The sequence below is a fragment of the Mugil cephalus genome, chromosome 15 (genome assembly GCF_022458985.1).
Source record: "Mugil cephalus isolate CIBA_MC_2020 chromosome 15, CIBA_Mcephalus_1.1, whole genome shotgun sequence".
Classification (NCBI taxonomy): domain Eukaryota; kingdom Metazoa; phylum Chordata; class Actinopteri; order Mugiliformes; family Mugilidae; genus Mugil; species Mugil cephalus.
Genome location: NC_061784.1, coordinates 13,164,799 through 13,192,002, shown reverse-complemented (window position 1 = coordinate 13,192,002; position 27,204 = coordinate 13,164,799). Strand labels below are relative to the sequence as shown.

The window sequence follows — 27,204 nt, the reverse complement described above, 5'->3', positions numbered from 1 at the left end:
AGGTGTGTAGCACCAAATAATTACCTGTAATTGGAGCAATCAGTTTTGGTGTGGTGATTTCCTTTACTCTGCTTCAAACCATCTGTCTTCTCTGGGTAAAGTCCAGCCTAAAGCCGGAAGAAGCTACGTGGATGAGCCGCGAAACATCTTCGAGAAAACTCAAACAAGTAACAGTTGCTGGAGCAAGCAAGTGATGTTCCTTCACCCTCGTCTTCATCTCTGCCCCACATCAAACAAACTTAACAGCATTGCTTCATAGCAGCGCCAGGCTTAAACGCTGTTAAATACTTGAATTTGTGTGATTTTTGGCAAACTCTTGAAGTATCTGAAATGGTATTGGGGACATATACAGAATAGCAACGAAGGCAATAATGGAAGTGGCTGATATGGGATCAGTGAAAAAGCAAAATCAGCAGGACCTGTCACGCCCTCTGCCTCATAGGCTCATTTACTTTCTTCACTTTCCTCCTTCTTGTGCTTAATTAGAAGAGGAGTCACATGTAGGGACCACTAGTTATACCAGGCTTCAACTCCCAAGTCATCACCAAGCAGCAGCCCTCCTTCTTCTGGCAGGCCTGTTTTTGTGAGTTAAAAATACAGATATTTTCCCCGTCTTTTTGTTGCTAGACCCTGCTCTTCTGATCCTGGTTTCTGGAAAACCTCCTGCTTGTCTTTTTTCTGTGTTTGGAAATCACAAAAACAGAAAAGGAACAATATCCACTCTGCTCAACAGCTACTTTTTTTTTTTTTTTTTTTTTTTTTGGAAGAGAATAAACACCAGTTGAATCCAGAAACGAAGGTTGTTTTGTTGTGCTGCTGGGTTCAGTGGTTAGCATCCAACTTGACAGGATCCTGTAGTATTAAACTCATAACATTCAAAGCATACACAGTATAAAGACGGATGCTGAACAGCTCCTCAAAAGTGAAGCCAAGGCAAGTAGAGATACTCCTGGTGTCTGACTGCAGTATTGGCCCAAGTCACAGTTTGTAAACAAGGTTTTTTGAGGGGCGGGGCTTAACTGGAGGCCAAACATCTCAATCATTATAGCCTGTAAATGGCGGTTAGCATATTTCAATGGACTGCTTTGGCATGAACGGACGAGGAAAACGCATATTTTAGAGAATATGCTAATACACTCACTGTCTGAGACCAGGAGTGTTGTTTTCAAAAGTTGACTCTGACGGATGGGACTATGTTCACCGACCCCTACACTCTCACTCACTGGATGAACGGTTTTACCAAAGGGGGACACAGAGGGGATGAAGTCTGGTCTGTCGTTATCAAGTAATGCCTCTCCAACAAAGATATTTCTGCTTGGACACCCCTGAACCACATAAGTGCTAACATAAATGCTGCATTACCTAACCTAGCAGTTAGCATTAGCATGAACACGTGACAAGAATGCCCTAAATAAGGATTAACTTAATGTAATTTCAGACATGATTTACTCTAACCCATAACATTTTCCTGGCTGAAACTGATGATGCATTACAGATTAATCTAATCTGTTGGTTGTCTCACTCGAATAACTTTCTTTTAATCGCCAAAGCCAAACCTTGTCTACAACTGGCAGTGGCTGGTATGTGATAAAACTTGATCTTGGTGTTTTTGAGTTTTCAGTTCTGGCACCAAAAAATACAGCAAGACAACATTTTCATGGTTGAAAGTGACAGTGTTCACCTCAAGCTTTACTCTGATTTGCCTCCAGTTAACATCATGACGTGACGTAGGCCATGAAGGGGTATATAGGTCATAAGCTCCACCCCCTTCACGTTAGCGGATGGGACTAAACTAAAACACTAAAATACACATCAAATACATTTTAGGTAGTTAATATAACGTTGACGTGTGTTCAAGTGTCAAGTTTAGTTTCAGTTAATTGACGGTACACAAGCAGGATGTGACATAATGTCGGCTATTGGTTGTCATGCCAACAGCTCTGCAATGCATCCTTTTATGACCATGAGAGTTGGATTTTTTATTTTACAGTACAGTGTATAATCGGACATCTCTTTGTAACTGGTGGAAGTAAAGTAGAGCGTAGTGTTAATTAAACATTGATATCGAGGCTCCACACGCAGACCGTACTGTGCAGACTCTGGCTTTGAACTCACCAGATGGCGCCGCCAGCAGCGTCACTTTGGCCAATGCAAGGACATGGCAACATTTTGTCCATATTTATACAGTCTATGGTTCGAACGCACAAAGCAAAATTTAATCTTGGGCAAGTTTGTTCTCCAGACATAGAGAAGAGTCATGTTTGAATCATGTTAACGTTGTATAGATTTAATGAAGAGCTGTAACGTACTGATCCTGACAGGTATGAGATGATTTAAAAGCTTTATCAAGGAAAAATGCACGTGGAGAAGGTTAAGAGTGAAGCTCATATCCTGCACACTGAAGTGATTACTATGTATTTTGCGTTTGAGTAAACGCTTCTGGAGAGATTGGTGCGCCTCTATCCGTGTGCGCGTCTCTGAGGATATGAGCACAGTGTTTCATTGTACCTCTGAGGAGAGCATGGCAAGGAATCCAATGGTGCGACACGCCACACTCTCCATCCACAGCAGGGCGTTGCGATTGTACTGCCCGCGGAACTTCACATCAAACACGCCAACGAAGAACAAGTACACACCCATGAGGCAGTCTGCACCTGGACGATAAGACACAAATGAGTCCATTTACAGAGAGACAGAGAGATTAATTCCACTTTTGCATTTTATTAGTTCATTTTCTAAATGTTATGAATTCAGGTAATATTTTCAAGTTTCATGTTCCCAGTACTTCCCCAAACATGCACTGTATATTCATATTTTTATATTTCTTCATGAACTTCTGCTTCTTTATGCCAACGAAGGGGTTGTTATTCACTCTGGCTGCAGATAATACTATCCAGGCTGTTTACTATTTTGTGTGGGCTCTGTGTTTAGCGCATAAACTGACACAAGGGTTGACCGTTTTGTTTCCAATAATTTGGAGGAAATGGAAAAAATGTGTATTTTCCTCAATTTTGGCAGAGTCACTCTGGGCATAACTATTTGCTGGTGAGACTTTTCCTGAAATATCTTCAGAGAATACCTCCGACCCCTTTTTGAAGCTGTATTTGTAACAATTTAATCTTACGCAAGACATTTAAAACTTAATGGAAATTAGACTCACTTGACCTCTTTGTGGCTTCTTTATTATGTGAGCAGCTAAAACCACTGACTTGTGGTCAGACTCTCTAACCTTTATCAATACCTTTCTACTGCCAGTTATTTTTTCCTCCTCTGTGAATCACTGTGGCGAAAGATCCCTCCGAATTGAAAACTACAGAGCATGAAAAGTGAACAGCATGAGCGCTCACTGCCCTTATCTCAATGTGATATTAATTACAATATCGCTGCTCAAGATTTCTGAAGCGGTATTCAATCCTGAGGTAATTACGGCTAACCCTGAATTCACTTTAAGATCTGACACGGCCTTAACCGTTGCCTTGCATTCATAATTTAACTGTGTGCGTGAATGCGGGATGTTTATGCGTACGTTCAGATGTGTTTGAAATCCAGAAACCTAGAAAAAAGGAAAACCAAAAAGGTGACCCACTGGTCTCTACTCACTGCACACTGTGAGCGACTCACTCTGTGCTGCCTGTTTGACAAATTATTTCAAATGTGCACTCGTGGGAGAGCTGCTTAGAGAGCCGGGCCTGGATGTCCTCGAGCATTAGGCTCAGTCCCATGCTTCATTCAATAATTGCAACCTTACCGCATACACAGAGAACTGGCAAGTCTCTAAAGTTTTGCTCTTTCTGGAGATTTTATTATTTTTTTTATTTTTTTTTTTCTCAATTTCAAACAGAGAAATTAACAAATAAATAACAACAACAAGCACAGTGCACGAACATCGTCACCAGTCCACATCAAACTCCCGATGTCCAGATGAAAAAGGGAGGGGTCTGAAAAACCACAACCTGTGGACTACTCCTCCGGCCATAACATACAGAATACATGGTAAAGGGAAGACATAAACTGTGCAATTTAGACAATGTGGAAAGCCCCCATACATATCACTCTACACCCCAAGAAACAGAGACCACTTTTCCCATCTTGCCATGTAAAGGTCCTATTTAAGTCTAAGAAGTAAGTCTTTCCATCCCGTGAATGTTTTTTTAATAATGCTTAGTCCGCTGTAGGTGGATCAGATTTCAACCAATTTTGTGTTTCTTTGCAGCCAAAGTCATATTTTTCAAAATGTACTAATAATACTCATCATTTACTGTCAAGTGTTTACTGGAAAATCTCCCAGACAGATTGACACACATGTTGGTGGGATCCGACACCTAAGAATGTGCAGTACACTTGTCCGAACATTTTCCCAAAAAATTATTTACTGCTGGACGGCACCAACACAATCTGATGATGATTCATAATTCCTACAAGTTCTCCAACTTTTTTAATATGGCAGTGATAGGTGCACTTTCGTCTTGGGAGTAATAAAAAAAAATGAACAAGGTTCTTCCAGGGATATTAACGCCAGTACAAGTAGTAAAAACAGATTGTTGATTGGTTATTGTCCTTAATATAATTTGTAGTATTCCCCCTAGTCATTGCAATTCCTCTGTACAGTTTTAAAACTATTGTTTTTGAAACAACGCGATTTTTAATATAATTTTGTTAGAGGAAAACAAATCCTCCGGTACGGACCGTAACATTTTTATTGCCTCATAAGCCCCTTTGCTAGGTTACCTATGGAATTTTGTGACTTATTCATGAGCACATTACCATTTTACTTTGCCTCCTGATCGTCAGACTCAAGGTTTTGTATTCGCTGGGGAACAAACGCGACGAGCAACAGCAGGCTTTGACTGAACTCCTTGCAACACACGAGAGAAGACGAGTAGGTGGCATCTACTGCCGTCGGACTCGGGCAGAAGGAGAGGGAACTTTCTTTGTTTGTGTGGTTGCTGAGGAGCAAATGCATTTCAGATCACAGCTGCTGCGGTTTCTGCGTCGCTGCGGTGCGCAGCAACAGCTGCACGTTAGGCGAAAGCATGAGGTAGGGAGCTAGGATGTACTGTAGAGGCTTAAGCCTGGCTTTAAGTGGGGTTACAGCTCAAAACCTAGGGAAACTGTTTATGAACTGTTATGGAGATAAAGATATCCCTAGAAGGTTTGCTGTGTTTACCTGCAGAAAACAGAATTAATTATTAACGCTTCTTAATGCGTGGTTTAATGTGTAATTATTAAATCCCCCTTGGCAGCATTACCACAGGCTTATTCAACCCTGTGATAGGAAACGTCACACAAGCCAGGTACGGTGCAAAGTCTTCTTAAGAAAAGTGCAGATAAGCACGGCCACCAGGATGAAGAAACTGTTGAAGAGCTTCCAGATGGAAAGATTAGGTGTTCTTTAAGGTATTTGGGAGAGAGACCTCGGGGTGGCCTTAGAAAAACAAGCTGAACATCAGTGAAGTCCTGCGCAGACTATTCCATTCCCTTGAGACTGAACAAAATTGGACTGTTACACACTGATGTGTGCTGTTACAGTCGGCGAGACGGGAGGACTTTCTGTCACATAGTCTGATCATGTCCAGAAATTTAATCAGAGTGGGATAGTGACCTTTTTTTCCCCCTCTCATTCTCAAGTACAAAGCTACCTCTACCTCAAGTGGCTCTACTGCGTCTCTTTATCTATTCTCTATGTCTCTATGTCTCACTGCCCAAATGTGCCTTTGTCTTCTTAGGGTGTCCGGCAACACAATTGAGGCCTTTTCAGGCGAGGGGCCTTACCTGATACTTGATCAGTTTGGGATCTGGTGAATTTGGAGGCCAGGTCAACACCTTGTGCTGTTTTTCATGTTTTTTTTTGTTTTTCCTAAACTTCTTTTTGTGTGTGTCTGTGTCAGGCTGCATCCGTCTAAGGGGTGGCTGCTGCTATGGGGTGGAGAGTGTCTTGTCTGGTCTAGGTTGGTTGATACATGTCTAACTAACATCCACACAAATGCCAGGTCCAATAGTTCCCCAGCAGAATGATGTATTTTCGCAAGATTGCCAATATCATTCACTTCACCCGTCAGTGGTTTTAATGTTGTGGCTGATCTGCGCGTTGCTCCCCTCCACAAATCCACAGATTTACTGGACAGCGGTCCGTGGCTGAGGCCTTTTTTTTTTTTTTGACTTGCTCATAATAGAGGAGGCTGCCGCTAACCTTGCAGAGTGGCCCAAGGTGGCTCAACCGATTACATAAATCCCAGTCGTTCATAGATTGGACTTCCATTCAACCGTGAACTGACTCGCCTCAACTTCTTAGCACCTCTGTCGTATTTATAAATTATTTATGGGTGCTTTTATGCGTAGAGTCAGCCTCCGCGTTTCTACAAGCATTTCCACATATGCTCATGGTCTTTACAAAGAATCTCTGGTGCGTTGCAGCGCGTGGTTACTCACAGCAGAGGACTTTGATGCAGGCGGCGTGCAGTGTGTTCTCGGCGCGTATCAGCGACCTCATGCCGATGACTAAGAGGTTGCCGAAGCAGGTGATGAAGGCCATGACCCAGACGGACACCCGCAGCACCGCGTTGGCTAAGAGGTCCTCGAAGGATGAGATGCCGTCGGTGTTGGGCTTACAGGACCTCACGTGAGGTGCATAGGAACAGTACTGGAACGTCTTAAAATAGCTGGCAAGAGGGAAAACAAACAGGTTTGCAGAATAAACTAGAGAGCGACGTCACCATAGATTTTAAAAACAGAAAGAAACAGCAGTCTTGTGTGAGGGTTCTTTGTGCAGCGTTGTACGTACATGTGGGAGAGGTTCTTCATAGGAAGAAACATCTTAGTCTGAATGTCTGGGATATCGATCCCCTCCAGCGCCCTGTGGAAAAACAGCTGACATCAATTCACCACCAGGCTGCGGCAGGCATCTCCTTTGTGCTGGAGTGTGCCCGCGCATGCATTGCCATCTTCGCGAGTTTCAAACGGGGAGACGTAACATCTGTGCGAAGACAAGCGCACGCATGTGTACTCACAGGGACTGAAGATGTGTCAGGTGGTTGAAGTGGCTCGGGTGAATGCGGAGAAGGGGGTTGTGGGAGATATTCCTGCAACAAAAACCAGAGCCAGAGATCAAAAAAATAAAAATAAAAGAAAGCCTGCCAGGATGAAATGCAACACACGTGGTTATTTTCCTTTAACGGGGGAAAACAGGCCGCTGATTGCTATCATTCCAACATCCCAGAAGATTAATTTAATTTCATGTCTTCATGTCATAGTGTTCAATCGGATTACTTTTTAAAAGGGTGTTGACACCGGTTTGATTCAGTAACTGATTTAACTTAATAGTGGTGTTTTTCAGTTAGGCCGAGCATGAAGAACAAGATCACATGGACACACTGTTGCGTTATGAATGCGACCTCAGGGACTTCCAAAAGTGCTGCTGGAACAAATAACGCGGCTGTAGATTAAGCAGATATTGAGTTATTCTCCCACTCCAACATTAAATCTGCATATTGGATCAATACACGGCACGACAAGGTACAACCAGCAAAGTTTTCGAGAGCACTCGTGACATCCCTTCAATTTCTAGTCATATGCCCTGAGGTACTAATTACACAGAGGGCTGTGGAGCCTTCTTGCCTTCTCAATGCTCCAGTTCAATCTCAGTCATGGAAATAATTTAATCAAAAGAATCTCATGTCAGCAATTTCATTGCTTCCCGAGACATCCGTGGAAAAAAAATTTAGCAACAACCTTGATTCTGTTTCTCTTTCCGTCGACATCTCGCTCACTGGTACATTCAATTCTGACGTGAACTTTGCAGCGTGTCCTCTCAGCGGGGTTCGTTCGCCACGGTCGCGCCGCACAAAATGCCAAATGAGTTTTAAAAGTTTTGACAGGGCCTGCTTAATTCCAGACAAGTGAAAACTGTTAATTAAAATGTTGTGTATTCCACGGCCGCCACATTTTCCATGCAACAAATGACGGGGGAGGGTTGAAACCATGGCAGATTTATGCCGCGCTTTGGTGCGCTCGCCACATCGGTGTTTACTCCAGTGAATTTTAAAGCAGGCTGACAGCTGTTGATACCGTCTGATTCTTCCAAACAGAAACCACCTCTCCAATCCCTCAATTACCCATGAGCCCCACGCACGGCACAAACCACACAAACACATTAATATGGCCGCTACGAAAAACCTTTCTGTTCAAACCGTGCATGAAATGTGTAGGATTTCAACATGGACGTCAAGCGGAAGACTGCATAGGTGCGCGGGTCCTTTTGCATCTTTGATATTTTCTTTCACTAAAAATGATTTGTTTGCCAATTTGGTACACTAATTATCAAACTGTCTGGAGCTCATTAACTTTCATAATAGGATTATTCATGAAGCTGTACCCTTCCTCAGGGGATGGACAGTACTGCTGGTCTTCCCCGCTTCCTGTCATAGAAACAACAGCTGATCACAAGCCTCTATGACATGATCTCCAACCTTTCTTGTGTCTTAATTGATTCTACATTGCCCCAAAATGCAGCAACAAATTAATGGAGTTTCGCACATGAAGGGAGTGTATGCATAGAAAACGGACAGACGGATGACCTCTAAGAGATCATAATGGCTCCATAAATCTTTGTTCCCAGAGGACGGTGTGTATCAGATGAGCTGCAGCCCTCCTGGACAAATGCACCACACCTCACCAAAAGCACAAAGTGTGAATAACATGGACGTGCTGTATTAAGAGGAACAGATCCTCCATTCCAGATAGCTTCCATTTATTTCTGCTTACGAACCGTAGGAGAAAAGAAACATCCCTGCGCACTTCTTCTCCTGCAGTTTTTAGGGTGTTTTTCTTTGGCCCACTCTCAGCGTGCACACACTCTCAGCGTGCACACACGGACAGAAATATCTCTATTCTAATCTGTTCATTTGCATAAGCGTTCATTTTACCCCAGTGGCTCCAACTGGGATGATACAAAGGCTGGTTTCTCAGTGTGTGGTGCGCCCACTGCTGCACAGCCTGGTGCTTACTCTGCTCCTGTCTGGTTTCCCCAGGTCCTAGTGCGGCGCACGCTGTCGCACTAGTAGAAAAGTGTTGCAACAAAGCTATGGTTGTGTACCAAAATTTCCTGTTACAAAACAAAATGTCTCTGTTAAAAATACTGAAGTTATATTTTGATGGGGGAAAAAAATGTCCTTTCATTTTTAGGAAATTGAAATATCCATCACTGACAGCTCATTCCTCCACTTTGTTGCCCGTATCCTTTGAGGACCATCTGCTGCGTTTGTGGCACGTCTGTTTATAGCCACTGATACAAGTGACAGAAGACAGATTCTTTACTTAATAAAAAGTACACAAAACACCACAAAAATACTCCTTAAAGTGAAAGTATGTAAATAACATAGCAATTGTAAAAGTAAATTAGGTCTTTATGTAGAGTTTACAATAAGCATAATGCATGGACCATATATGTAAAGCACGTTTTGCGTCTAAAATCTTAACCTCCTGAGACCCTGCATCCTCATATGGGGACATTAAGTTTTAGGATTTATTGCAGCTTATTCTGCTTCATCTAAACCCAATGTCCTCGTTAGTGGACACTTAAGTCTGCCATCTAGTGGTGGCATTCTACAGTGGACGAGGAACAAAACCCTGTCAAATACTACATTTAAAACATATTTATTTATGCTAATTAACGTTTCTGGTTTGATACGATGCGCAAATTTGACAGATTTCATCGATAGCAACGAGCTACAACGTCGCTACATAGCAAGTGCTCGTTTGGGGATGTTGGCACTTCATGGCTCAGGTGTTAAAATAAACAGTTTTATATTTTTGTCACACATTGGTGACTTTATTGCAATATAAATAATGAAATAATCTCAGTGTTGACATATGAGGACATATGATGCTTTGTTTTTATACTGCTTAGGTCCTACTGATCTAAAATACCTTGGAGAAATTAAAAATGCATAACGAACCAAAGCTCAGGTCTCAGGAGGTTAATTTGGAGGGATATCTATAATGTTTAGATAAAAGCGGAAAATGAAATTACAAGTAATTTAAATTTAGACTTTGGAACCACAGCATTATAACAGATACTTTTTGCAATACTTATGGAGTATGTTGATTTTGCACATTGGAAGACGCAGCATACAAATACAGCATCTGACCCCAAATGTGAACAAATATGATATGACGTGCTCATTATGTAATCCCAGTGAGGCACAGCTCTTCAAATGCTTTTTGGACCAGTTCACTCGGTTTGCCTTACATGTTACAGCACCACCTTCACTTCAAGTTCCAACTCAAGACAGAAAGCCCATTGTTCTGCATAATAGTCCCGTGAGCTTCTTCTTTCCAGCAGGAGGCAGGAGCATTAAGACAAAGTCGTGATCTCTGATTCCTTCCTTAAAACTCGAGAAAGTGTTTTTACCTTTAGAATACTCGGTTTCATTTAATCCGTTTCACCCTCCCTTATAATCCCCACATAATGAAGAACACCTTTCCCCCAGGGTTAAGTTACTCACAGTTTGAGGAGGGACTTAGCGAGGCTTTTAAAGGTATTCTTCGGTAGCTCCCTGATCTTATTGCTGGATAGATTCCTAAACAGGACAAAATAATAAAAACACAGACAAACCACAATGAAATAAGATTTATTTGCAGGACATTTATAGGACATTTCCCCCCAGTACTAAACATGGAGATGAGATTAAATTACAACAAAAGTTTTAAAATGAAAGCACAGATATGTTAAATCTATGAGAAATGCATCAAAGACCTGTTCAGACCGGCTATTAAAATGACTCCTCAGTCAGCTTTAGATATTTACGACTGGCATTAAACTACATCTCCACATGTGAAACTGCAGACATTTATCACTAAAACAGAATTACATGCCCACTGTTCATACAGGGTCAGAACATTTTAAAAGGCTCTCATTACTCTCATCAACAACAGGACATCGTCTTTCGTCAGAACTTAAGAGTCGAGTCTTTTTGACCTTGTATTGTATTCGTTATTGTGGGTTTAAACAACAAATCAGCCCTTTTCAACGAATTCTCTACTTTCTTGTATCCGCATGAATAATCAACCCAATCACGTCTTTTTTACTTTCATTTCTTCTTTTTTAGAAGAAGATGGTTTAGAAATGGATTAAATCTGGGGCGGCCTTTGATTTTCAATCAGCAGTAAGAAACTTTCCAGAGGATTTTAAGGTTTTCAAACAGACTTCTTAATCTCCGCTGAAAACCGGTGATAAATGAGACTAATCGTCTTTCAGCTGATTGTGATAAAATTATGAGAGGGCTGGCTGGTACTCACAGTTCGGCCAGCTTCCACAGAGACTGGAAGGTGTTTTCAGGGATTCTTCGGATCCTGTTGTCCATTAGTAGTCTGTAGAGGACGTAGCCGGTTTCAGAAAATGGTGCAAACTGCAGTTGTTTATCCTCCCTGGTGGATACCTGCTGTGACTCATTTACTGATTTAATTGGATATATGACTAGCGATTAATTAAAACTGGCTCACTCAGTGCGTTTACATGCAGAGCTTAATCGAGCTACGCGCAAAATTCGACTTTCTGACTACAGTTCTTGTCCCAGTTTACATGCAACACAAGAAAGTCGAATAACTGTTCTCCTCCTCCACACTAGGTGGCGATGTGTGTCTTTTCAGCGGGTTAATACTACATTAATACGGCCCGATTTGCAGTTGACCTAATATGTGATATAATAAAGAAGAGTCGTTCATGCAGCAGACCTGCATTTCAAACAACAACCAAACGGATATTAGTACATCTTTTAATCTCGTACGTAACGTTTGGGTTAATTCTGGTGCAGGTAAGACACGCGTTATCCCTCTGACGGTTCTTCTTCTACTGCGATCGGCTTTGTTGGATGTTTTTGTTCTGGGGTCACAGGCCAGCGGTTGTGGAGCATGCGCACACATGCATTATCCGATGGAAAAATACAATTCACTGTATACATGCCGGAGAAAACCGAATTCTAATCGCATTATCTGGGTGTCTCAATCAGATAATGAGAACTTTTAATCGGAGTAACGTGTTTACATGCACTTCTCCTGATTCTCCTGTTATTGTCCAGTTAAGACAATAATTTGTTTTTTTAACGTGCATGTAAACGCACTGAGTGCTGAGGCAAGAGCTCTGATAAAAAACAGTTTCTTCACTCTATATGAAAGTTTTCTTACATTCAGTTACACGTTCTGTAAACTTGTATAAATATACATATATACAGTATATATATTTTTTTCTTTACATCTTCTTTGAATTAATTCACCCTCAAAAGCACAATGAATAAATGAAATCAATGTGAGTGACACATTTGTTTGGTTTGCATGAAAATCAGAAACAGACATTTAAAAGCGAGCCAGCAAGGCGCACGGAGGACTCCTCTTCTCTGACAGAACGTGGACTTAAACAGAGTAACCTCTGCTAGTTTCAAAACTCCTTTCGCTGTTTTATGAATGTGACAAAAAAAGAAAGAAGGGACACTCTTTTAAGGAACTATAAATTATAAGAGACACACACACACGTCTCCCAGGGACTGCACTAACTTGAGCAGGGAAGCTCATAAATTTACAAGACCGACTAGATTTAGATTTAAAGTACAGAGGAGTGAGGGAGAGCTTCGTCCCACTGTGAAATGACATTCAAATGGAGCTTAATATATTATATAATATAATAATAAAGCTTAAGAACTAATGAGTTAGTTGAGTGGATAAGTGGACTACCAGTTGTGGTTGTCACCCAGGTAGCACAAGTGATTATAATGGACTCCTTTTAGCCCTATTCACACTTGACTAGTTTTATCTGGGGACCTCAGGTAATTTCTAATAATTTCATCAATCTTAATATTTGATCTTGATCCAGTCCATGCCCATGTTTTCTTAGATAAAATTCTTGCACATATTTCTGCAAACACAGAGGCCCCGATAATACTAATACAGTCTTCTGCCTCAGTCTTGCTTTCTTGAGGCATATAGAGGATCTGACAGTCTGAACAGCAGGGTGTATGCACCTTCAGGAGGATATCTTTGCGCAGCATGGAGATTCATTCAGAGCAAAAGCACGCTCACAAGCATTGGGGGAGCCAGTTCTCAGACGACGAAGAGATAAATGACATGCACTGCAGCATAGTTTGACTGACTGGGTTTTTATATGTCGCTGCATTATTATGTCACATCAGTGGGATGGAGCTGGCGGAGCTGATTTGCGAATTAATTTCCGTGGGATCAAAACGGTCTTGTCTCATCGTGTTTTTTGAATATGTTAAAAATAAATTAAAAAAATCCCAAAGTAACTAAAGCTGTCAAAAGGAGGAGTGATGTAAAAGGTACAATATTAACAAAGTAGCAGAATCTAATATCTGGGGATAATAGCATTATTTTTAAATTAGCCTCACATCAACGCAGATGTAGGGAGGTAGTTTCTATATCACATGAAGTCCCCAGGTAATCCTGATCTGGTCACATAAGGCTCAATTCCTGAATTATGGCCAAAATCTGTTTTTGGACCTTAACGTTTTCACTACCAAATTCTAATCTGTTCATCCAAGCAAACATTTGTATCATATATTTGTTCAGAAGGGCTTCCTGAGACATCACATAAACAAGCGTGAAATGAAACCATAATGTCCTTGGTCACAGCTGTCAGCAGCGCACAGGCATCAAAACAAATCTGGATGACATGAAAACTACAAACAGATTGAACCCACTTCTGCAAGACTCAAACCATATTTCTCCACCGTGAAAGCGCTCCTCACACAAAGTGCTTCTCTATCATTAATGCTGCATGGAAATCAGTCTCAACTAAGGCATGGCGAGCCAGATAGTGCCTCATCTATCTTCTTGTGTTTGTCAAACATTAACAGCTCGATGCACTTCAGTAAAGTGATTGATGGCAACACGCAAATCCTTCTTTTTAGTCTTGACAACACTAGTTTGAATATCCTTTCCGCTGCCCTGTTGGTTATAATTTAAGTGCAGTTTCAGATTGGGATTTCTCCTTTGATCGTCATTGTGACAAGGTTGTAAGTTGACAAGCTGAGGCGCAGCTCTCATGGTGAATCATGTTCCTTTTTTCTCTTTAAGGGACCTGAGAATGTTGCTCGGGAATTTATTTGACACAAACTTTGATTACAGTAATTCCCCTCACTTGGACTGTCTGCCCCCGAAAAATGACTGTATTCCAGTCTGGCAGTAGGACTCGGGTTTAACGTCTTCTGAGGCCAATAACTTCTTGAAATTCCCTCTGTTAATACTACAGATGGGCAAACAAAAGTCGCCACCAAAGGAAAAAGGTCACACACTATTTTGTTGGACCGCCTTTAGCTTTGATTGCACCACGCATTTCGCTGCGGCATTGTTTCGATAAGCTTTTAATGATGGGAAAGTCTGACCACTGCCCAAAGATTCTCAATGGGGTTAAGGTCAGGACTCTGTGGCAGCCAATCCATGTGTGGAAATGATGTCTCATGCTCACTGAACCACTCTTTCACAATATGATCCAAATGAATCCTGGCATTGTCGTCTTGGAATATGTCCGTGCCATCAGGGAAGAAAAAATCCATTGATGTAATAACCTGGTGATTCAGTATATTCAGGTAGTCAGCTGACCTCATTCTTTGGGCATAATGTTACTGAACCTAGACATGAGCAACCGCAGCAACCCCAGATCATAGCACTGCACATTGACAATAGGCACTAGACATGATAGGCCTATCACTTCATCTGCCCCTTTTCTTACCCTGATGTCCCATCACTCTGGAACTGGATAAATCTGGACTCATCACACCACATGACCTTCTTCTATTGCTCCAGAGTCTAATCTTAATGCTCCCTAGCAAATTGGAGCCACTAATCAGTGAGGTTACCCTCACTGATAAGTGGGTTTCTTAAGGCTTCACAGCTGTTCATTCCCAATCCCCTGAGTTCCCTTTGCCTTGTACGTGTGGAAATGCTTACACTATATTGGCAAAAGTATTCGCTCGCCCATCCAGATGAATGGGCGAGCGAATGAATGATGAATTCAGGTGTTCCAATCACTTCCACGGCCACAGGTGTGTTAAATAAAACACCTAGACATGCAGATTGCTTCAACAAACATTTGTTAAAGAATGGTTCGCTCTCAGGAGCTCAGTGAATTCCAGCGTGGTGCTGCCTGTGCTGCAAGTCCAGTCGTGAAATTTCCTCACTACTAAATATTCCACAGTCAAATGTCAGTGGTATTATAATAAAGTGGGAGCGATTGAAGTCTCAGGCCACGTAAAATGACAGAGCGGGGTCAGCAGATGCTGAGGCTCATAGTGCACAGAGGCCAACTTTCTGCAGAGTCAATCACTACAGACTTCCTAATTCACGTGGTCTTCAGATTAGTTCAAGAATAGTGTGTGGAAAGCTTCATGGAACAGGTTTCTGTGGCCAAGCAGCTGCATCCAAGTTAAACATCACCAGGTGCAATGCAAAGTGTCAGTGGTGTAAAGCAGGCCACCACTGGACTCTAGAGTAGAGGAGATGTTCTCTGGAGGGACAAATCACTCTTCTCCATGTTGCAATCTGATGGACCAATCTGGGTTTGGTGGTTTCCAGGACAACGTTACTAGTCTGACTACATTGGGCCAAGTGTGAAGTTTGGTGTGGGGTTGTTTTTCAGGAGCTGAGTTTGTCCCCTTAGTTCCAGTGAAAGGAACTCTGAATACTTCAGCATGCCAAGAGATTTTGGATAATTCCATGCAACTTTGTGGGAACAGTTTGGGGATGTACCAACATGGCTGTCCATGAGTGCACAAAGAAAGGTCCATAAAGACACGAAAGAGACAGTTTGGTGTGGAAGGACTTGACTGGACTGCACTCAACCCGATAGGACTCCTTTGGGATGAATTAGAGATTAGACTGTGAGTCAAACCTTCTCATCAAACATCAGTGTCCAGCCTCACAAAAATTCCCATAAACACACTCCTAAACCTAAGGAAATTCTTCCCAGAAGAGGCAAAGCTGTTATAGCTGCAAAGGATGGCCAGATGTCATATTAAACCTTATGGATTTAACACTTAAGTTCATATGCCTGTAAAAGCAGGTGAGCAAGTACTTTTGCTAATATAGTGTACTTTCACTATTAAACAGCCCTGAGTTCTACTGTTATTTTTCTTTGATTTGATTTCAGCAAAAGTGATCACGGATCAGGATTGTTTTATGGTCACATTCCTCGAAGACGAAGAACAATAGTTCCCCACTATCCTTCCAGTTTTTAATTAAACTTATTAGAATCTTTGTGAAAGGACCACAAATTGCCAATCTTTTGTGTTTGTGCTTTATGTTATTAGATTATTTCCAGGGAGGATACTGCGTGCCGTACTTCAGGGTTTTTAATTACAGAACACTCACGACTCAGACACTTCTTCTGCAACATGAAAAAATATCACTGCACCGATCACTGGTTTATTCGTGAAGGTTCGCGAGCCTCTTCTGAATCTACAATAATTGGATGGCCAACCATTCAGGGGAGCTGCAGCTATTTGCATCCCTGCGTGACCCACTTCTTGCTAATGTGACGGAGCAGGACCATGCTGACGAGCATTTGTTCTTGTTCATGTTCATTAATTAAACGAATAATAGTTGACAAGTGTGTGCACACAAAAGGAGAGAGAGAAAGAGGGGGAAACTGAATTTGAAACAGAGGTGAGAGGATTTTTAAGCTTTCAAATAAAATCTGTTTTTTTTTTATTGGTTTGTCTCGATTAAGTGATAGTAACGTGAGGTATATAGAGCAGACTCCAGATAGAGCTGCTGAGAAGTCTGAAGCCAAAGCTCCATCATTTCTTATTTTTTGTATTGAGACAGAACAGGAACATCAAAACCAGATTGGGCTTTTTATGCAATACTGAGTCTCCTGCCGTTTGTTTATTAAAATGAATTTGCTTTAGTATTGATGATGCATTGCAGTCTGCTCTGTTACAGCAAGTCCTAAACAACAAGTCCTAAGTCCCAAGTCCTCCAAATTACTCACAAGTTACTAGATTAAACATGAAGGTGGAAACCAGCAAAGAAAATGTGATACTATCACAAATACTCGGAGAAGTAAAATACTACACCAAACTGAATAGAAACTAATGCATTTGGTTTTAAATAGATCTTAAAGTGGATACTCACAGAACTTCAAGCTTGCTGCACGTCTTTAAGATGGAGTAGTTCAGCGTTTGGATCTGGTTTCCTTCAAGATCCCTGCACACAGACAAAAAAAAATAAAAATGGGACAGAGAACACAAAAAAAATAAGAAAAGAGTTGACGAGTAAATATATGACTCAAAGTCGATCAAAAAAAAGAAGGACTGAAATATAATATTTGTCTGGATTTGTGTAACAGACAGAGAAAGCAGGACAATGTCATTGTTTTATTCAAATTAGCTGACGCTGTGCTAACCCACTGACACACAGAAACAAAAGCTACAAGTAGCAAGAGGTCATTATCAGCGCCAGACTCGTCCGGCAGGTGCTCGCCTCTCAGCACGGACCGAAAGAAGTTGGTCGACAGGTCTGAAACAGGGGGGCTGCCACTCATCTGACCCTCATAAGGCCAGCTGTGCAACTCAGTCACCTTAAGCTACCAGTCGTGTTCGGTTTTACGCAGGCACACAAGCACAGACACGCATACACACATCTGCTTAAAAACAAACAACAGCAAAAAAAAAAAAATACACAACACATTGACTGAACCTCACACACATGCACTACACACCTGCATACACACAAGTACACTGTCAGAGCAGACTCACAGCCAGTCCAAGCCAGGCATGTGTTGACAGAAGCTTGGATGAGGCAGCTGCTGCAGCGACGCGTCCACCATGGATCTGAGGGAAGAAGGAAAAACATTCAGATTCAGCTCTGATCCGTGACTGATTGTGACTGCGTGTCCCGTTTATTTCTTTTATGACTTTTGATATTTGTTTTACTAAAGCCAATCTCAACGCAAATGAATAACACTAGAGGAACTGGGCGCTTGAAAAGATGCTGGGTGAGCGCCCACGTTACTGTGCTTCAGCCAAACAGGGATGTTCTTAATTTATGGCATATTATCAAAGCGCTTTATTTTAATGAACTGTCCTCCATGTGGAGACTATTAAATTAAATCGTGCTTGTTTTGAGAAAGAAAAGCGTTTTCGAGGATGTTCACGCTCTTAAAAGTGTCGGATTGTTTCTGTCAACACGGTTCTGGGTTGTTGATGCTGGGTCATATTTCTGGGTTTAAAGGGGTTCATTTACAGTTTATTTATAGTTGGGTTAATTTGACCCAGCTCCTGGTTTATTCATTTTCCCACTCATTTATTGTTGAAATCCATTTTTTTTTTTGTGGCTCTGAATGAATGGACAGCAGGAGAGTGAAGAGCAGTGCGCACACAACATTTTTCTGGTAAGTTAAATTGAATGCTTTACTTACATTTAAATAGTTTCAAAGTCAATACAATTCACAATCATGGTTCATAAGTGGGTTTAATGTTTTTTTTATTCCTTGACATTTATTAACAACTCGCTAAAATAAGCTTCGGTAGCTAACTATAACAATAACTCTTAGAATTTAATGTTTCATGGTTCAGGGTGTAGTCATTACTTTGCTTTACTATTCCATTGCACATAAGCACATGCTTATCTTTAAAATGTAACGCAGCATTCACATTACCTAGGGCTAGCTATCATATTACTTTCGCCGTATAATTTCAGTAGAAAGGATGGACAAGCGATGACCGAGCAAAAACACTGGAGTGGAGAAGAAGAAGGAGGAAGAGAAGAAGGGGGAGGAGAAGAAGATGGAGGAGGCAGAAGGAGGATGCTGTTCTGTTACTGGTCTGGCCCCTTGAATGGGTTTGACTGCCTTGGTCTAAAGGGGGCGCCAAAGAGGCAGTGAAAATGATTTGGATTCGGCATTTTCTTTGTTCAGTAGCTGTCTGTTCATGCGTAAATGATGCGATCGATAACAGAGGCACGCCACTAATGACTAGGCGCACGAACTCAAAATAGTGGAAGTATTTCCAGCTAGAAAATGCGCATCTCTCTCCTCCCTCCGTTGTTTACATTGGCGTCCCTGCTTGGTATTACAGGTGTGTTGCCCTCAAGCTGAAAACGTGACGTCACTCACGCAGGAAAAAAGCAAAAATATGTAAAAAATGGGAAAAATAATAACACGCAGTCACGTGGATAAGTAACTTTAATCTGATTACTAGTCTGAAAATAGTAACATGTTAGATTACTCCTTACTGGAAAAAGTGGTCAGATTATCGACATCACTGCTCTTCATTACCTAATGATCACACAGATAACACAAGTGATAAACTTGAGTTTAAATGTTTTCACTTGTAAGTAACACCACAGTGCTGTTGTGATGTATGTGATAAGTCTGATCAGATACAACGTCCAGCTGAATTGAATCACAAGCTCATTTTCTAGCCCAAAAATGACGTTAGCTGAAGTCCATCAGATGCATTGCAGAGTTGGCGCTTGGAGAAAAAATGCGCTTAACGAGAAAAGGACCATTATCGATTTCAAGCTTTGTATTTTTTACTATAAAAGCTTTTTATATTGTACATTGTGCAAACATCACCACAAGGTGAGTGTTTCTAAAGTATATTATGTACATGCTGGATTACCAAAGAGTAATGGAGCAAAAATAATTTTCTCATTTGAAGTCAGTAAAGTGGAACTGTTCGCCTGCAATTTAGTGGTTGGTAATAAAGCTATGCCGGTGGGATTTGTAGTTAATGGGGCCAAACATGAAACACCTCCGACACGGTCTTTTTAACTGTGCAGGGAAGACGTCCCTAGATGCCGGAAAGTTCCGGTGCATTCAGAGCATCTCCACCCCGGCAGCTTCGTGATTAAAAACAGTGCTTGGCGCCACTTCATACAGCTGGGAGGACGGTTTGAGCAGAGACCAGGGACTGATTTCACAGAGATGAATGCCGAACCAAAAGAAAGACATGCGTGCACTCCACTGTCAAGGTACAAACCCACTTTGAAGAGATAAGTGAGTGAGAACATATTTATGGGATTCAGTGGAAGGGGTTCCCGTTGTGAACGGAGTTAAGGAAACACAAAGAGAATGAGCTAAATGGGGACAATGTGTGAACAGCCAGGTGGAACGCAGATGACAGTTTCAAGGGATGGGTTGTAAACAAAGGCTATGGAAACAATATCATAATCTCGCTATTGTACAAAGAACAATAGCCCGGGCTGGTCCAAGCCAGGTCAGTGAAGCAGAGACTGCACGGAGAGGGAGTAAGTCATGATGATTGGATAAAGAGAGGATAATGAGTAGACACGGACAGAGCACTGCCAAATGCAAAGTCTTCCAAGTCCTCGAGCCTGTTGTTGTCTTAGTTATATAATGTTTATTTTACATTTATCTGGTGGATTTTGGTGTTTTTAATATGCATTTTTTTTTCTGGACTTGAATTAATGGCTCATAAAGAAATCAAAGTGAACTTCCAGGAGAAACTCATATTCTTACATCCGTTGCAAAAACCCCGTCGTAAACCCCTGCCCAACGTGTGATTATCTCTGAGTGAGAAATAAAAAGCAAGCAAGCATTTGACAAGCCTGGAAACTCTTTATTTCTTCTGAGAGTTTGGAGAAAAAAAAAGATTAATATTGTAAAATGCTGATGCACACGAGGATACTCACAGGTAGATGAGAGACTGGAGGCCGATGAAGCTGTCCTGGGACAAGATGCTCAGTGGGTTATGATCCAACATCCTGGCACACACACAAAAAAAAAACTCTTAAATTATGCTAACTACAAAGAGTTAGAGAAGAGGATCAATACCAATCTAATATGAAGCTCCAGTAAGCGCACCCCAACATTTTACAAGTACACACATAACATCTCGCTTTCCTTATTCGATTTCTAAGAGCAACTGTGTCAAGTAAACCATTTAACCATTTACGGGTTTTAAGATAATGCTTATCTGAGCAGCTGCGAACACTAGCTTCATATTCATAGGGAGAATGTAAGTGCAATCTGAAGAGCAGTCTTAGTAAATAATGTTACCCTGCAGCATCACAACAGCCAAGCAAAGATGCCAGGGACAGGTATTTGGCAAAGTCGGTCACTATAAATAATATCGATCCGTTTGGCGTCAGGGCAAACAGCTGACGCAGAACTGCTGTCTCCAACTTCTTCCCGAGACATCACCAACTATCTGGTTTACGGCGTATGTGCTTATACTTCCAAGGAGTTTAGAAATTATAAATCCCTTGAAGCTCATAGACACTCCAGTGGCTGGGCGCAGGGTCTGTTGTAATTTTGACGGGAGGTGAAAACACAAAACCACAGCACAGTGAAGGGAAAAGAAAAAGAAAACAAGCCTGTCTTGTCTGTGTCATAAACCAGAGAGCAAGGGCTACGAAAAGTTGATGCTGAGCATCATCATATAATGAGACTGTAATGATCATGGCATAATTTTCACTTTGCATTACTGTCAAACATAGTTTGCTGTTCTCTAAATCTTACTTTCAGTTGATTTATCTCGACTGTTGGCTTGTCATGTGAAAATGCGACTTGGCGCATATGAAGAAGAAAGCAAAAATATCTCTTTTTACTCATGAAAATAGGAAAAATAGTAACTTGGATAAGTAATTTTAATCTGATCACTGGTTTGGAAATAATCACGCGTTCGATTACTCCTTACTGAAATAGTGGTCAGATTACCGGCAGCACTGGCCAACATTACCGTGATGGCAGCTTTTTAGTTTTTTTTTTAATGGAACTATCCAGTGTTCACACGATGAATTTTGTCCATTGGCAGTGATTCAAATACAGCAAGCTTTTTTTCCCCCGCGTGTCTTAATTGGTCAATCATAAGATAACACAAGTGATACACTAAATGTCTTGTAGTAAGGCAGTGGGCAAGGCCCCAAATTGGGCATTAAGGCTTTATACTATAGCTGCGCACTGCTTTGTGAGCTATTTTTCTAGTTTCCTCCACATCTTTAGCAGCTGGCTAACACAAAGATCAACTTTTTTACAGTTTGAATTACTATTTCATCCTTTCACACAACCGCACTTCACCCTGTTGCTGCTAATGACCCAAAATGCATTTTGCGTCTTTGCGAGTGTGACGTAATTATTACCAGCTAGGTTGCAGCATTCCCAATAAAAATTACTTGCTTTCTTGCTTAAATTACTTAATATAATCTCCATAAACAGATACCTGGAAATGAATGCAGAACGCTACAATCATCCTCGGACAATAACCAATGAGTTCTGAGATGCTGCTGATGCCCATTTCCTACTGTTGCAGCCTCACGTCGAAAACATTTAAGTAGAAAAACACCAAGTTCCCATTATATCACAAAGTCGTGTCAGGAAACGCGATGTGCCAGTCGGTGACTGTCATGTTGGGCACTTGCTTCACAGCGGGTGATTTTGAATCTTTCGGGGAGCGATGGAATCGGCTGCAGCAGTGAGCTGTTAGATGAAGAGCTGCAGGGGGCAGGATGTTCTCAGACTTGCGTCAAGTGCAGCATAAAATCAGATCAGGGCTGCTCACTGAATACTGGAAAAAGGCCAAATATTGCCTGACTTCTCTGCTAAAACAACAATACTTTGTCTCTGTACCTCCAGAATTCAGTGGGTATAGCACTAAACTGTATTTGCGGTTAACACCAGTAACCGAAGATGTTGAATAATGTTGAGGGAACAGGGAACATAGATGTATCTATTAATATCTTTTAATGACTTCTGGTTATTATGTTACTAGCCAAAACCCAAGGATATGCAAAATCTGACTTATAGCTACAGTAACAATACTCTTACTGTTTTGCTGTTGGTTGACATTTAGAGGAGTCAGTATGGCTGGTATTGCTGGTATCATTGCTGACTGATGGATGAACTGCTCAAGCTGAGTGCAGAAGACCTGCAGCCTCCTACAGACCATCCTTATCTCCTAACCTCATTACATGAATACAAATTCCTTTTAGTTTTTTGGTGCACTTAACTATAAGGAGATTTCACGCGACTAATAAAGTTCGTCCACACAGCTGAACATAATTTAGGACTTGTTGTGGTTCCAAAAAATTCAGTTCTTTTAGTTCTCTCCCTCCATTGTCCACCCAGATGATTTGAAGCTCATCGGGGGGGGGGGGGGAATTTGTTTTCTTGGGGGACCTCAAACCACATGGAAATTCCCGATAGCCTGAAAGATACTCATGTATGGGTAAAACCTTTTATCCCAAACGTCAAAATTAAAATCAGGAAAAACAGTCGAGGACTGTCCCTTATAGACGCACAAAATAACTGAAAATAACACCAGCATGTGGTTCAGTGCCCTACAGTGACTCATGCACACAGCGTACGTGCACACATCCGTGTGTATGTGTTACTCACAGCCACTCTAACTGATTCAGATCCCTGAATACACCAGGACTGAGGGAGGATATCAAGTTCTCGCTGAGGAACCTGTAAAAACAAAAAAAGAGCGAGATCAGAAACATACATGCGATCTTTGTGTTCAAGTAACACGCAACTGGAAAAGGATTAGCTGATTTATTGAGGAGAAAAAGCAAGACATCTGAAGGTTTGAAAAAAATATGAATTATAAAGTTTAATAAGATCTGGTGAAACCTCCTGACATTAATAAATGTGCTGGAGTTATCTGGTTTTGGCTCGGCATCTGCAGATAGAATGAGTTGATTTCAGCTCTCTCTGAACTCTACTCGCGATGTCTGACTTCCTCTCAGGCTCCAGTGGCACGCCAGAAACATCTTTTAATCGCTCTCAGATTTATTTAGACCACACTTGTTTTCCTCAAGGAAGAAGGAAGCAAGATAAAAAAAAATTATAAAAAAAAAAATGAAGGAAAATAAGGAAAAGAGATTAACGTAATTAATGAAGTGAATGGGACACTTACAGCCTCTTTAAACTGTGCAGGCCGCTGAAGGCGTGTTTGGATATGAACTGAAGGCTGTTGTTTTGCAAAAATCTGGGAACAAAGACAAAGATCATATTCTTTCATTTGAAATTGCAGTCACTGTTAAAAAAAAGGGAAAAAAAAGATTAATACCACTAATGCGATCATTATCTTCTGCTGGAAGATCATTGTTTTTTGTTTTTTAGACTTGGAAAATACAGCTATGCCAAGTGATGCATGACTACAAATTAAGATTTAAGTGGCTAATATGTCACTATTTCAGCCTCACAACAAACGAAAAAATACATTACAGAAAATGCACAGTATTTCTTGGTTTTGTAACCTGATGATGTGCAGTGATTCACCGGAGTGAATGATGCTATTAGTTGAGTCACACTTGCACTGTTGGAAGCAACTTTGAGTGTTGTTGCTAATGTTCATCTTTCTCATAACTTTTACATAATGAGAGGAAGGTCATGTTGTAAATGTGCGTGGACGTCGTAACAGCCTCCGGTGTTTTATCTCCCCGTCACCGCTGTGTGCGGGGGGAGGTGGCGTCAGGACACCTCTGCGGATGGGGATGAAAGTGGACAGTGTGGAGGCAGTGACAAGGGACGAGGATGAGAGGAAAGCTGAAAGCCGTCACGAACACCTCGCCTTGTATTCTTCTCCGCCTCCCCATTGTCCAGCTGATGAGAGATGAAAGTCAGGCCCCTCTCATCCTCTACTACCTCTCAGCAGCATGCTCAGCCACTGACTCATCCTGCTGCAAGCCCCAGCCCATTTGCAGAGCTCATTTTTGACAACGTCCTTCATACTCCGCAGCAGCGCCACATTACGACATACCTCCGGTCTCCCAACAAATACTTTTGAAATGATTTGTGTTCGAGAACAAGAAAAACATTGTATCAAAAAGCTGCGTACATCCTCATGTGGCCGCAATGAATATTTGTGTGTCTCCGTAAGGGAAGACTGCATCACTAGTTTTGTCGAATACAATTTTTTTTTGACCATGATTGAGTTGCAGAGGCAGCATATAACTTTTGGGAAGCGGAGTTTGACCGGTCTGTTACTTTACATGAAAGATAATCACCCATGCATTAATTATCCAGTAGGAGGATTGCACCTTTTTGCTTAGTTAAACTTTTTTTACGCCAGATTTATGTTTTTTTTTCACATCACAAAAGCGTCTCTCACCTTACGTCCATCATTAAAACAACACGTCTACATTTTAGTTTGTAGTTTTGCTCACCAAACCTTATAATAAATGTCTCTGTCAGTGATGATTGAGGGTCCACTTGTGCGCATATACTAGATAAGACCCCGCAAAGATCAGAAACTGTCCCTCCGTTTGCGTCATCATTATTCACCCTGATGGCTGTGACTTTTAAATCAGTTTAGGCTACAGTCTCCCTCGTTTATTCAATCTGTAGCAAAAGTCTTCTAAGTAATACCAGACTGTCTAGACAGTCTGAAAAGTAACGCAGAAGAACAAAAGATAAATGTCCAACTGGAAGAAAGCGTCATGCTTTCCATGACGCTTTAACTTCATCAACTAGACAGTTCAGCTACCGCGTCAGCAGTGAGCCGTCAGACAGAAAAACGGGAACACATTTAATACGATCATATTTCACGAACAACAGCCATAAAGCTACCTTAACGTGATTAACAGAATTGTTAAGCTCGCTTTGGCAATAATTCCATTGATTTTGATGTTTTGAAACGACCAAATGACAAATTAGATCATTTAAAAAGACTGAGCATTTAGATGTGTCCTCTGCTGAACAGGACTGATTCATGTTTCACTCTGAAAAACAAAAGTGGTGTCCATATTCATGACAAATACACATTATTCAAAGTCCACACAGTCCCGTATTTTACCGGATTTTCCGGTTCACAACGCAGGGACAGGGAGGCGTGCCCCTGCTAAAGAAGTCTGCAGTGATTGGTTCAGTGATCTGAGCAGGCAACACGTTCAAACCAGGCGGGGCAACTTTCAGGTCTGAGCGATGAAGTCCATGCAGAAGTGCAAAAAACTGCAGTTCATTGAGCGGCCACTTGAGACAAACTCCAAAAGGGAGCAAAACACCCATAGACTCCCATTTTAAAAAGCCCAACTTTACAGCAATATTAATCATGTTTACAGCCTGGTACAAAAAATGGTTTTGGTTCAAACAGAGCCTTCAGTGAAGGAAAAACCAAAGGGTTCTCCCTTTGGTTTTTCCTTCACGTGGAGGGGACATGGAACTTGGATAAAGCATTATATTGGATGAGTCATCAGTATATATTATTTTATCATTTTCTTCCAAGACAAACTCTAAAATAACATTAAGAATATCTGTAAAATTACTTTCCCCATCAATATTGGGCCAAACTTTGGGCTACAGGAATCTGTGAGCATAATTTATATGGAACCCTTTGGTTTGTTCATGCACCTCATGTTGTTTTCTTTGATCCACTTTAAGTAATGAATTCTTGTCCTGCATGTACTTGCCTTTATTTTTCTAAACAGTTCTGGTTTTGATCCATCAGTAAATCTTTTTTTTTTTAATGGCAGTGTGGCTCTTTTTACAAGTTCCCCTAAATTAAATATCAAAAAAAAAAAACAGCCACAGACATGCGCACTGAGTGCAGAAATACATGAATAATGACTGGATCGGCCGGAAAATACTCACAGTCTCTCCAGGGCCGAGTATTCGAAGAAAACAAAATCAGACAACACTCGGATCTCGTTGCTCTTCAGCGACCTGTAACACAACCCGTGGAATGGCACAGTAAGATAAATACAACACACAGTTTGCATAAAGAGGCACCTGGTGCGCGGATGCAGAGAGGCGGAAAGAAAGGACGAGAGGTCAGAAGCATTATGTGCAATAAACAACCAAACAAAAACAGCCACGACTATTTTCTCCTGGAATGTTTTTTTTGCAAATTGTCAGCGTCAAATCACCCGCTGCAGGAGAAGAGTCATCTGTCAGAGTGGGTAAAGCACTTGAGACATAAAACAAGTCCGCTGTTCTGGAGTCTGAAAAGGTTGCTGCAAGGACAAGAACATAATGTTGTACTTGTGTGCATACTCCTTATGCACATAAACACTCATGGACGGCTAGACTGGAAAGGAAGTAAACACATTACATTAAAATTCCGATAAATCTAAAGAGCAGTTAAGCACTTATTCATCTGAGATATTCCTAATGTACAGTATGTGCCCATTATAAACACTCCCACACATAAACACCACACTGGATCTGATGAACAGTATAACACAGTGGCAATAAACTTCTCTCATTATGCACATTAAAGATAAAGAGGGGAA

The 27,204-nt window shown here is 41.3% G+C and overlaps 1 protein-coding gene across 1 annotated transcript in view; it reads right to left on the bottom strand.

Annotated features, from left to right (window-relative positions):
* rxfp2a (relaxin family peptide receptor 2a) overlaps positions 1–27,204 on the bottom strand; it is a 50,990-nt gene that overhangs the window by 3,626 nt on the left and 20,160 nt on the right. The window contains exons 5-16 of the mRNA XM_047606140.1: positions 26,564–26,635; positions 23,889–23,960; positions 23,366–23,437; positions 20,662–20,733; positions 17,763–17,837; positions 17,140–17,211; positions 11,296–11,367; positions 10,503–10,577; positions 7,008–7,079; positions 6,782–6,853; positions 6,430–6,659; positions 2,509–2,654 (exon numbers count right to left, since the gene is read on the bottom strand). Coding sequence (XP_047462096.1) covers positions 2,509–2,654; positions 6,430–6,659; positions 6,782–6,853; positions 7,008–7,079; positions 10,503–10,577; positions 11,296–11,367; positions 17,140–17,211; positions 17,763–17,837; positions 20,662–20,733; positions 23,366–23,437; positions 23,889–23,960; positions 26,564–26,635 — 1,102 coding nt within the window. The remainder of the gene's footprint in view (positions 1–2,508; positions 2,655–6,429; positions 6,660–6,781; positions 6,854–7,007; positions 7,080–10,502; positions 10,578–11,295; positions 11,368–17,139; positions 17,212–17,762; positions 17,838–20,661; positions 20,734–23,365; positions 23,438–23,888; positions 23,961–26,563; positions 26,636–27,204) is intronic.